The sequence below is a fragment of the Mytilus trossulus genome, chromosome 8 (genome assembly GCF_036588685.1).
Source record: "Mytilus trossulus isolate FHL-02 chromosome 8, PNRI_Mtr1.1.1.hap1, whole genome shotgun sequence".
Classification (NCBI taxonomy): Eukaryota; Metazoa; Mollusca; class Bivalvia; order Mytilida; family Mytilidae; genus Mytilus; species Mytilus trossulus.
The window spans coordinates 17461042-17474387 of NC_086380.1; the positions used below are offsets into that span (position 1 = coordinate 17461042).

At 31.8% G+C, this 13346-nt stretch overlaps 1 protein-coding gene across 1 annotated transcript; it reads right to left on the reverse strand.

Annotated features, from left to right (window-relative positions):
• Positions 1 to 3336: 3336 nt before the first annotated feature.
• On the reverse strand, positions 3337 to 9191 carry LOC134680629 (synaptosomal-associated protein 29-like). The gene is made up of 3 exons (XM_063539749.1): positions 8843 to 9191; positions 7592 to 7964; positions 3337 to 6743 (listed from the first exon to the last, which is right to left on the reverse strand). The coding sequence occupies exons 1-3, from the start codon at positions 9074 to 9076 to the stop codon at positions 6574 to 6576; spliced, it is 777 nt and encodes a 258-aa protein (XP_063395819.1). The 5' UTR covers positions 9077 to 9191; the 3' UTR covers positions 3337 to 6573.
• Positions 9192 to 13346: the final 4155 nt, after the last annotated feature.

Here is a 13346-nt window from a genome sequence, read left to right on the forward strand (position 1 = left end):
AACAAAAAATGTGTATTAAAAATTGGAATACTATACATACAACAGTAGATACACGTATTTACAATCTTCAACACTTTTGATGTGTCTTTGACAGTGTATGGTGATTCAATGACAGCTGTAATCGACAGCCAAAGTCAAATGATATTTCTAAAAAAAAAGAAATTATGTAAAGTAGACTTTTATTTTTTCTACTTTACTTTATTTGAACTTTGTTTACCTTGTGAGCAAATCTTTTTTACACAAACTTTAGAATGACTCGCCTTCATAAAAAGTAAAATCACAATCAATACTGAACTCCTAGGAAAATTCAAAAAGGAAAGTCCCTAATCAAACGGCAAAATCAAAAGTTCAAACACATCCAACGAATGAATTAAAACTGTCATTGTCCTGGCTTAGTACAGGCATTTTTCTATTTACAAAATGCTGGATTAAACCTGGTTTATAGCTAGTATAACCTCTCACTTTTATGACAGTCGGGAAACTCGTATAACATTCAATAATATTGACGACGTGATGTGAACAAAACAAGCATCCATAATAGGTAAATAAATCAATAATAAGGGTTCAGCAGTCATCATTGTGTAATTATCATAAAACATTCAAAAGTAAAAAAAAGGATATTACAGTAACATGATAGACAATTAATATCTCATTGAAACGTCTTTAAATAAGTGTATATATCAAATTGAAGTATACACATAATGATATGCTTTGTTGTTTGAACTCATTTAAAGGTTACTATGTCTTAACATTTGCAATCAAGCATATAAAATGCAGTACTGCTATCAGTAAAAGGATAGATAGACAAAAGAGTAATAGTAATAGGACAGATATGGTTCCCTATCGATAACATAAGTGATACCAAAAACAAAACGCCAAAAGTATATATACCAATTAGCGGCAAATAATACCAGAGGGACAGTCAAAATCATAGATCGAAAACAAACTGATAACGCCATTGCTGAAAAAGAAAAAGACAAATAATATAGTACACAAGACACAACATAGAAAACTAAAAGTCACATGAACCCCACCAAAAACTGGGGGATATCAGGTGTTCCTGAAGGGAACCGAGATCCTGCTCCGCACTTTGACACCCGTCGTGTTGCTCATTTATTACAAACCCGGTAAATAGTCTAATTCGGTAGGTCATATTGGTGAAAAGGGGACGAGATTGAAGTAACGACATGATGAACATATCCTAATTCATCTGTGAAACGAATGTTCTGTAACGGTCAATCATCTCGTGATGGCGTAAAATATAAGGAGGGATTTGAACTTCTCCATTTTGTAACACTTGGTTTAATAGCTTCCTTGGCAGCAGCAATCCTCTTTCAATGAAACCATGATAGGAAAAACAAGCAAGGGAATATCGGGAACATTCGAGGGGAAAACATGGAAAAGTTACAAATAATCTATCATTACACATAAGGAAAATATATAGATTTTTTTTACTCATGAAAAACATCTTATTGAACTAGAAAATATAGCTCAATAATCTATTGATTTTTTTTTAAATAACTCAGGTGTCCATGTTTCTTTTACTTTTTAGTAAACCGGTTTTGTTAGGCATACCTTTCTTGGTTTTTTTTTTTAACAGTACTATTCTTTTTATTCGTGTTTTGTGTTTTTGTGTTAATTGTTTGTTGTCTTGCTTTATAAAGTATATGCAAAAATTTGCAAGTAATTACATAGTTGTCTTCCATTAATTTCTTGATTAAGTAAATTAAAAATGGATACCAGGACACACATTTGGTCTACAAAAGACTTTTCAGTGATGCTGGGATAAAAAAAAAGTTCAAAAGGCAAAACAAAAATACAAAGTTGAAGTGAAATGCGGACCAAAAATTCCTAAATACAGCTAAAGTTATATCACCAGCTCAGTAGTCAGTACTTCTGTGCTGACATGAATGATCATTGATTTGGTCATATTTATAAATTAACTGTTTACAAAACTTTTGATTTTTTTAAATACTAAGGCTTTTCTACCTCAGGAATAGATTACCTTATCTGTACTTTGCAAACATTTTAGGAATTGTAGTCCTCAATGCTTTTTAATATCGTATTTTATAAGGCCTTTTTAACTTTTTTGGATTCGATCGTCACTGATGAGTCTTTTGTAGACGAAACGCGCGTCTGTCGTAAATAATAAAGTAATCATGGTATCTATGATGGTTTTATTTTGCTATGGTAGAAAATACTAATAGTTCGAAAATCCAAAAATATAAACAGTAAATTTATTAGTATGACTATATCATGGGTAATTCCTGTCAATTCAGAAGAAGTGCTGTCTTCTTGGCTGGTGATACCCTCGGTGAATATAATTCAAAGGAATGACTTATTTTTACCACATGGATTTTTTTTTGTTTAAATATCGTTCTTCAATTATGACCACATCAATGATAATTCATGTCGACAAATCAGCTCGTGATACCCTCGGAGAGAAATATTCTACAAGCAGAGGAAACGACGTAGAAGTTGTAAATAAACTCATCATTGATACAATGAGTATGTTGCCTTCCTACGTATACTACTGCTAATTGATTCGTAATAAATTGTGCTAAACTTAGATTGGTTTTTTTTCCTTCCTTTGCCTAGATTTGTATGCAATGATGAATTTCAATTTGGTTCTTTTGTGCTACTTACTTCTTATTTTGACTAATGTGCTAACCTTTTTAACTGCTGTGTGTTGTGCAGTACCATAATTTAGTTTGCATGCTCCCTTACTTAGGATGTGATGGAACAATTTCTGTTTTCTTTGATTCACAGATCCTCTACGACAGGTCCTACTGTAGAGCTATTCCTCATCATTTTTTAACTTGTATTAAGGATATCAGGCTCTAAGGGATTTTCCTCTCAATATCTATCATGTTTGTACATCATTTATACCAATATTAAATCATAATATACACGCTTACTACCAAAATATGTTCCGTAATTTTAGTGGAAGGTAGTTATAACTATTAGAAAACAGCCATGTATGATAATGAATGGAACTGTTCTAATGCACCTGTGTGATTTGATCGACACTGCTGCTTGTATATTGCTGTTAAGTGTTCAGGGTTCTGTGTTTGGTACTATGAAGTACAATATTTTGGTATGATTAATTTTTCTTCAAATATAATTCTATTTTTGCTATTCACTGTCCTCTGTCAAATTTTCTGTAAGTTCTGGGTTTTTTTTTATTGATAAGTGTTTTTGGTTGGTGAAAAGCATAGTCATTGATGCAAGACCAGTTCATTGTTTGTGCAGCGTATTGATTCTGATTGTTTTACTTTGTTTTCAAGTTGTAAGTATTCCTTTAAATTTGCTAAACAAATAAAACATTCGTTTTTAATACATATCATTTATTCTCACATAATAAATCATTACCACAGTCATTATTCTAGAGCACTCTACTCTCATTATGTATATTTCTTATGAGTAACACATATAATTTTCATGCCAAAAAAACCCTCTCTTTTACAAAACAGTTCTTTTTGTTAGACTAGTTTACAGCTTTTAAGGGGAAATGGCTGCCTGTCTGCATCGTCCATTCACAAGGTTAATGAGCTCATTTGAAATTATCCAAAAACATCTCTGTATTCTAATGCTTATCATTCAATATGTTTATTATTTTATTTAAACTTTTAATTTTTTCATTTATTATATATCTAAACCAAAATATGAAAATCATCCCTTATAAAATATTGATTCCTTTGCTAAACTTTATGACAAACAAACTAACAAATGAGGTGAAATAAATTGTATAAAACCAAATTCTTTAAATTAATGTTATGATAATAATTGAAATCACTCGAAGTACACTGGAATCTATTGTGTAGTTCTTTTCTTGGTATGCCAAAATTGATATAGTTAGGTCTAAAAATGGAAATTATGAACAATAAAAGCATTGTTTTTATTTATGCTTAAGCCAGTATGAAATCATAAATCTACTCCACTGATAAACCATTTATTCAGTTCTGCAGACTTTTAAAAGAATATTTCATTTACAAATTATTTCTTTTGCAACATTAAATTTCAGGATTTTCTGTGCTTTATAAAAAGAAAGTTAAAATATATAAGCTAAATAATAATTTATGGAGATTATAACAAAAATATAAGAATAAAATATATTATATTTACATAGAAATATTCATTTTATCTAAAAGGAAAAGGTACGAAAAGGCCTGATTTGGCCCTCTTATTTTCTACTTTTTATGTTAAAATAGTCCCTAATGCTTGAAGTTTGGTAGGATGATCTTCAAAACCACTTATTTCAGCAAAGTGGTGAGGTGAGGGGGGTAAATTTTCTGTTATCATTCAAATATTGTAATTATTATTCACTTTTCAGAAGTTTGGTACAACAAATTGTTAGTTTTTAAGTGCCTGCGCCAACCTGACCTGAGATTCTTTTAATTTCAATGTCATAACAACTGTTTTTGCTGTCTAAATCGACATAATTTTCTCTGGGTCATGTAGGCGCACCCTATCACATTTAAAGAACCAATGACCAAAACTGTTTCCTTCTTTTGGAGTTTTTGGTGCCCTTTTATCCCCCTCATCTCAGCCAATGTCTTTAATAAAAGAGAATTCTGGGGATACTGAGGTTCTCAGATAAAATCAATTACTGATACTTTGTGAGAATAAGATGACTAAAGTGTACAATGTAAAAAAAGGGTCAAGATAATAGACATGTAATGGGTGATATAAAATGAGGAAGGGAGGGGGAGAATGGGATCCATATGCAGATAAATTTTGAACTTCCATAGTTTAGCCTAAGCATTAACCCAAATCACATTTGCCCCTCTTAACCAATAATGATAATGCTATCTTTTTACTATGAGTATGGCACTCTCCAAGCATTGAGTATGTCATAAATCCACACCAATGGTAAATGCCCCTTGCAGGATGTGATAATGTTACCCTCAGTCTGATTTCAATACTCATGTTAACCATATATGAGACCATTATATATAAGACATACTGGTTCATGAGCACATAATCAAATATTTATAAATGCAAATAATTCACAGAAACAAACAACATTATAGATTGTGAAGACCAGCTTGTTGTAAACTACATTGATAAATATCAGGATTTCTTGTGCAAAATAGTAGGAAAGTTGGAATTTCTTAAATTCTTAAAATATATCAACAAAATAATAGTATATAGAGAATATAACTAAAATATTACAATAAAATATATCATATTTACATGGAAATAGTCATGTTATCTTAAAACGTATTAATGAGTATTCACACTAAAAAAGTGTACAATTAGATCATTTCAAACCAGCAAAACAGTTCTTTAAAACACTTTGTGGTCTTTGTATCATACATATATATATATATACTGTTGTATACTCAGGGATTTGTATAACTGTACAAATTATTGATATACATTTGTACTGTATGAAAAATTAAAATGATAAATTTACAAATGAACAGAACAAACATTATGCATGTAGGTCTAAAACTAGTTTCATAAAACATCATGGAACAGAGCATAAAATTAGAAAGTTTTTTTGAAATAATATTTTCTCAGTTATGCCAGTTTTTGACAAACAGCAGTAATGTCAATAAACAGAATTTCTGATTGTCCAAGCAAATTTTCTACATATAGTTATCAAGCCTGTAGTGGTCATTGGCAGATTATTAGTTTGTTATTAAAGTATTCATATTAAAATGACTTTTTTGTGTGCATCCTACTTAATATTTGAACATAAAATAAGTATGATCAATCAAAATTCATCATAAAATTGAAATATAAATGTTTTGGACAATTAGAATCAGACAAAATGATGGCAATATATCATAAATAAACATCCATGTTTTCATTGAAAAATGGTGAATTTCCAAACACTTGAATCAGACGCATATGATTGCTGATATTGGATGATAAACATGGAATAAGGATGATGCAATACATTTCTTCTTCATATTTTATTTAGATGCCTTTAAATTCTGTTTACATAAAGACCTCTGTCTTATTTATTGTAGAATATATTTCTCAAAATCTGGTTAAATACACAAAAACCTTTTCAACTTAGATTGGAAGAAAAAAAGTATAAACCATACTATAAATCATGATATGAAATTATATTCAAGAAATATAATTAATGCATTCTATTTGAAATATATTATTAAAACTTTTATTCAAATTTTATCTCAATTGACTAGGATTGTCAGGCTCTTTTGAAGGTAGTGGGTTTTCTCCAATCATTCTGGCTTCCTCCACCTATAAATACCGACCTTGACTGTGTAGTTAAAAATAGCATTAAACACCAACAAACAATTAATCAATCAAATTTGATCAACAACAACAAAAATTAATGTTTGTGCTAATTTGACCATGGAGATAGGATAGCAATAAGATAGCTCTGATTTAATCAAGAATAATACTAAAAAATATTTTCTTTAATTCAGGTGTTTAAGTTGAACTCAGGTATGAGGTTCATTTGAATATATCATTATTTATTGCAGGGTAGTCAAGAAAAGCAAAATGCTATGCAAGACTTTTCTACTTTTTGGACATACATGTACACAAAAACATTCATTACATGTCTGCAAATAAATCTCAGCATAAAATGCTTTACTTTCGTAAAATTGTTTTCATTTGTTTATTCTGATTTTCTAAATTCAAGTTGAGTTTGTCCATCTGAGGATTAATTCTATCGTCTATTTGCTGGTTCTGTCTCTCAATCTCATCTCCAAGTCCCATAGCAAGTCCTTTCAGTTTAGATATTCCATCTGACATTAAACCTGCAAAAATAAAATGAAAATCATTTTGATTAAAAAATGATATACATTTTGTATTACTTTAATGTTTCCAGAATTGTATAACATGATCTACATTTGTATTATAGTCACATGAAATGATTTTCTAGTGAATATAAATGTTATGGAAATTATCAAATCAATGCATTCATATACATGATATATACTTTATAAGTCCTCTGAGGATGTACTTTACATTTCTTACGTCATATTTCATTCAGTTATAATTGTTGATCTGCTAATTAACTCACAGGTTATAGTGCAGTTAACTGACTGTAACCTTGATAAACAATCCTCACAAAATCAACACAAAGTTTATAATAAGTTTCTTTAAATTTTGTTTATTATTTTTTTTTCATGAGTACTATTTGTTAATTTAATTTTTTAATAGCATTTGAAAAATTATTTCATGTTTCAAAAAATTTTCTTAAAGAATCATTTGATACAAATTTTCTTTCCACGTTTGTTTAATTTTCCGCCAATCACACGTTGTAACTCCAACTTGCACTATGCCATTGATATGAGGTGTAGTGATTCTCATGAATAAAGTCACCACATTTAAAGGGTGTCATCAAATTACAGTATTGTACATGTTTTAAGACAATAATTCAATTGAAGATTTCGGAAGCTTTGGATGAAAAGCATAAGTACATATTTTTTTATAGTAAAAGTAACCAACTCCCAATTCAGCAATTCGTTTCTAGAAATAATCTGGCATTCAAATGCATGAATAGAAGTGTACTGAATATTTTCTGAAGTCAAATCTATTGACACATGCCAGTGCTAAATATAGAATTCTATCTATTTCTTCAAGATATTTTTGTCTTCCTTACCCAGATTTTCATCTACTTCCTTTTCTCGATGACTATTTGTAACAGGGTGGATCATCTGTTTTCTTGAACCAGACATAAATTGTTTATCAAGATCGTCATCTTCAAATGAACCAAACCCAGATGTGTCTACATGCTTTTTACTTTCATATTCATTTTTAGAATTGTCCACTGTGTCTCTTAATTTACTTGGTCGTGGTTCAGGGTTACTACTAGCTTGTTGTTGATTGGCTTTTCTCCCTGACCACCAGTTCTTGACCCCACCAAATACGCTTTTAATATTGTTTAAATGTTTTTGTGTAGTGGTCATTTCTTGATTCATCTCTGTTGTCTTTCTTTCAATATTGTCCAATTGTTCACCTTGGCGTAAAAGTTCCTGAAAAATAAAGTCAATACTATTCAGTGTTTTACCCAATGGTCAGTTGATTATAAATCTATGTATCATAATGCTATATTGTTTAACAAGTTGCTACATTTGTACATGTATCTGAATAGATTGTGTGAGGTAACAAAACACTTGGGCACCAAGACATTTCCACATCTTGTTCTAAAGACAATAGAAACTTTAAAGTAATATCCTTCATCGTAAAAGTTAATCAATTGCATTCATGACATGAATGCAATAGATTGGATGGCCTATTAAGATTCATCAAGCATCAATGTGATAGTCATGATCATGATTATGCAGGATAAACTAGATATTTTGTTTGTTCCATAGATACTCTATCTCAATTTCCGTATGACGACAGCAGTGCTGATTATTTATATCATAAGAATTGAATTTAGCAAATTATTCAAGCAATATAGAATTAAACATATTTTTTACATCTGATTGCTCGAAATTGGAAGGAATCATGATATGTAACGACATTGACGTCATAGGAAGGAGTCACAGCTAAACATTTAAACATGTTTCCAAGTCCTCATATTTATCTAAATTACATGTCGTTTTCAGTGGGTCTCATTGGGGTCTTGAAGTCATGCAGGATTGCTGGTTTTTTTTGTAAGGGTGACACGTGAAATTCACAAATTCTTGTGCCGTATAAACTGGAAATGAAGTCTATCGGGACATGGAAAATTACAAATAAATGAGAACTGCTTACGTACATAGTGGAAGCGGGATACAGGAATCTGACAAAACAGTAAGTGGGATCCGGGATCCAAAACCCCCAATGAGTACCCCTATTAAGTCAAAAACAACAACAACAAGAAAGATGTTAAGCCTGGCTATGGACTCATTATGGTGAATGTTACCTCTCCAGTTGCAACCCCAATTCTTTCAGATTCATCTATAGACTGTAACATTCTTCGTGTAGATTCTAATTGTCTGTCTTCAGAGGCATGAATCTGGGTTAAAACTTCATTTCTTCTGTTTTCCGCGTCAGACTGGAAAGGATTTTGAGAGGATCCAGAATCATATCGCGACCCAAAATTTCCCTTCTCGTCTTCTTCAGTAAAAAATGGATTTGAGCTGTTGTAACCAGCCATATCTTTCTTTTTAGATTTGTTAAATTATGTATAATTTCTAATTTTAAAACGTAAACACTGGTAAATAATCAGTGAATTATTTTTTCCTGATTGACTGTTGTTTGTTTTCCACGAAGAAGAGCTTTCCGGTTTAATAAATTACCAAAAATAAATTTTGGAAAAAAGAGAAAGGAAAGAACTATATATCCGATAAAATGCACCAGGTCATAGTATAGTTTTATGAGATATCTTTAAAAGAATATCGAATATCTTATTCAATTAAACTTCATTAATTGTATCTTATTATCTTTATATACGACATATAATTTCAAATTTAAATATTCTATTGAACAAAGCACATATGATACAATATGCGTATTCCAAGATATAAACACATTAAACATGACAATTTATGCAAATACAACATAAAGAAAACATTTGAAGTACCAATTATATATATAATATCACAGTATTACATGGTATTATACTTATGGTAGACCAACTGACATCAGATTATTATTACGAGCTTTAAAAGCTTGACTTAAATAACTACATATTTGTCTGGTGTCCGTCAACCAGATTTACTGGGTTAAGTAAATAGATCGTTGATTTAATATCATCATCATTATAAAGGTTTTTGAAAATATCAAACTTCTCTCGAAGGTCTTTACATAGAGGACAATGTAAAAGAAATGAACTTCATCTTCCACTTTATCTTTACAAATTTTGCAGTATCTTTCACTTGCTAAAATTTTTGGTTTGCTATACCTCCCAGTTTCAATTGCAAGTGAATGTGCACTTATTCTAATTTTTGTAAGCAGTGACCTATCATATTTCTTAATATCAAATCTTAAGTAAGCTTTCAAGTCAAATGATGAACACATTTTACTATAAAATCTTACTTTACCTGTGTTATTAGATTTAATATTCTCAAGTTGACCCAAAATCTTGCATTTATAAAAGTTTTCAGTGAGTCCTCAAACATATTATGTGATATTTGAAGTGAATTAAAGTTGATTAACTTTTTTAGTTTATGTAATGACTGTACCCAGCAAGCGCTCTTTTGTGTATACATTTTTTTTATCTTCAATGAATGCAGATTTTAATAGATCAAATTTGGGGTTGTTTCCAACTTCAATGTCAACTTCATATTATAACGACTATACACTGTGATATATCTATAATGACTGATTTATTATGTAGACGAAACGCGCGTCTGGCGTACTAAATTATAATCCTGGTACCTTTGATAACTGTTATTATTACTCAGTTGACTATCTTGATGAAAACAACACTTTAAAGATTTCTTATGACGGACACTCTGTTATAAATCATGCCCAGTACCAAAATACTGACCAATAAGCTGATGCAACCAGCAGCCATATCGAATCAGTGTTGTAAACAAATATAAAACATAAATATAAAATATAAATTTCATGCGTCTGAAGCGCTTTTTTTTTTTTTTTTTTATAATTAATCACATTCAATATTAAAAAAAATACTGCTATTCGGCAAGAAATGAATTCGAAATATTCTAATTAGCCTAACTAACCCAAATGTTTTTGTTTTGTATATATGCATCAAATCACATAGCCATCTTATTGGGGTTTTTTTTCTTATTGAATATATAATAATTTTAATTTTAAACGTTTCCAAAACAAATCCCAAGATACGTTTAATTCAAACTTGAGAGTAAAGTATTAACTCAGTTTACCTTTCCCCTTTATCAAAATGATTGTTACAGTTTCAATAACATTGACGGGACTCATTTTACTGCATGCACTAGATGCACATTTCGAGAATAATGCCTCAGGCTACAGTGATTCGAAGTCGAGACCAAAATATTTGCAAATTCCAAACTTATTCATATTTTCCTGCTTTCTTTTACCGACGGTATTACAGGTCTGTAGAATACAACTGTTCTGATATTACAGCTTTTGTAAATCAATCATGGTGCCTTATGACAATAACGCATGCAGGTTTGAAAGCAACATACTATAATTAATATTTTTCGCTAATGACCCCCTACGGATTCATAGAAGGTTAGTAAAATTTATAGGGGGTGAGGCCGGAGGCCGAATCCCCTATGGATTTTATTCTCCCTATATGGATCCGTAGGGGATCAGTAGTTAACCGTATAACGAATTTATCGCACGCTGGACCTTTCCTGCTGCACTTTGTTGGAAAAAAAACTATGAAACACAACAAGATCAAGAGATGATGTCACCATAAAAGCACGATGAACCCCCTATGAAAGTTACCAACCCCATGCATACGATCTCATAGGGGTCACCTCGTGACGGCGTTAAACCAATCACAACGTGATAATTTTACGCGGTGCGATAAAAGCATTCAGTCAGTCAAATATATACAGAATAGCAGACTACCACCATCTGTAAGTAATAAACAGTTTTTGGGGGAAAACAGTGACCGTCAGGCAAGGCTGAATGGAGACTGGAGAAGACCATTGACGCTGGAGAGGCAGAACCAGCCGTAAACAGACTGGTATGGATACTCGTGGTCAGTTATCCTAAGTGCAGTTTCCGTTAGAGAACACCAAAGACAGCTACTACACAGAATGAAGAAGTATACCCCCAGAGTCTCCCGGCAGATCAAACTATCGAAAACAGACAACGACACAGATAGTGTAAACAACATTGATAGGAGAGAAAGCAGAAGCTAATTGCCATTGCGGATAGATTTGCTAGAATCTAAAGAGGCTTAAAGATTCATCAGTCAAGGTCTGGATGTAACCGAGGAATTGTTACAGAGCAGCGCACAAATATATTTTGTGAAATACAGGATTTATCCCAACCAGGACAACAAGAGTGCACACGCTGAAATGTCTCGACTTCTTTACTGATCATTGATAGTATGTTGTTAGTCTTAAGTATAAAGCTTAATTAAAAACTTTCACATAAACTTAACATTAACCAAGATAACTAAACAAAGACCAATGAACCATGAAAATGAGGTCAAGGTCAAATGAACCATACAAGGCAGACATGTACAGCTAACAATTCTTCCATACAACAAATATAGTTGACCTATTACTTATAATTTAAGAAAAATAGATCAAAACACAAAAACTTGACACTGAGCAACGAACCGTGAAATTAGCTTGAGGTCAAATGAAACCTGCGCGACTGACATAAAGTTCATAAAATATTTCCATACACCAAATATAGTTGATCTATGGCATATAGTATAAGATAAAAAGACCAAAACTCAAACACTTAACTTTGACCACTCAACCCTGAAAATGAAGTCAAGGTCAGATGACATCTGCCCGCTAGACATGTACACCTTACAATCATTCCATACAACAAATATACTTAGATCTATTGCATAAAGCATCAGAAAAACAGACCAAAACACAAAAACTTAACTATAACCACTGAACCATGAAAATGAGGTCAAAGTCAGATGACACCTGCCAGTTGGACATGTACACCTTACAGTCCTTTCATACACCGAATAAACTAGCCCTATTGCTTATAGTATCTAAGGTATGGACTTGACCACCAAAACTTAATTTTTTTTTGTTCACTGACCCATGAAATGAGGTCGAGGTCAAGTGAAAACTGTCTGATGGGCATGAGGACCGGACCTTGCAAGGTACGCACATACCAAATATAATTATCATATTACTTATAATAAGAAAGAATTCAACATTACAAAAAAACTTTTTTTTTCAAGTGGTCACTGAACCATGAAAATAAGGTCAAGGACATTGGACATGTGACTGACGGAAACTTCTTAACATGTGGTATCTATATACAAAGTATGAAGCATCCAGGTCTTCCACCTTCTAAAATATAAAGCTTTTAAAAAGTTAGCTAACACCGCCGCCGCCACCGGATCACTATCCCTATGTCGAGCTTTCTGCAACAAAAGTTGCAGGCTCGACAAAAACCATAGTGCATGAAATCTCTCAGCATCAGTATCATCCAACGACAGCAGTCAATGTTTCCCCATTTCCATTCTCAATTTTATTGAATAGCGAGGAGCACATAACACAACAAAGGCAAGATACAGCGTATCAGACAGAAATGATAGAATGTACAAAGACAGCATCGAAGCCCAATGGAGAGATCTAAACGATGATTTAAAGGTTATTATGGAAACATCACTTCAAAGATGTGTTGAGAAGAGGATATAACACTTACTACGCTAGTATTTATATCGGTAAGGAGATATTTGGTGTTCGGGAGCGTATAGAAAGGAGTAACATCAAACAGAAGACAAACGAGAGAGAACAGAAAATTAAACACCGAATGAAGGGGCTCAA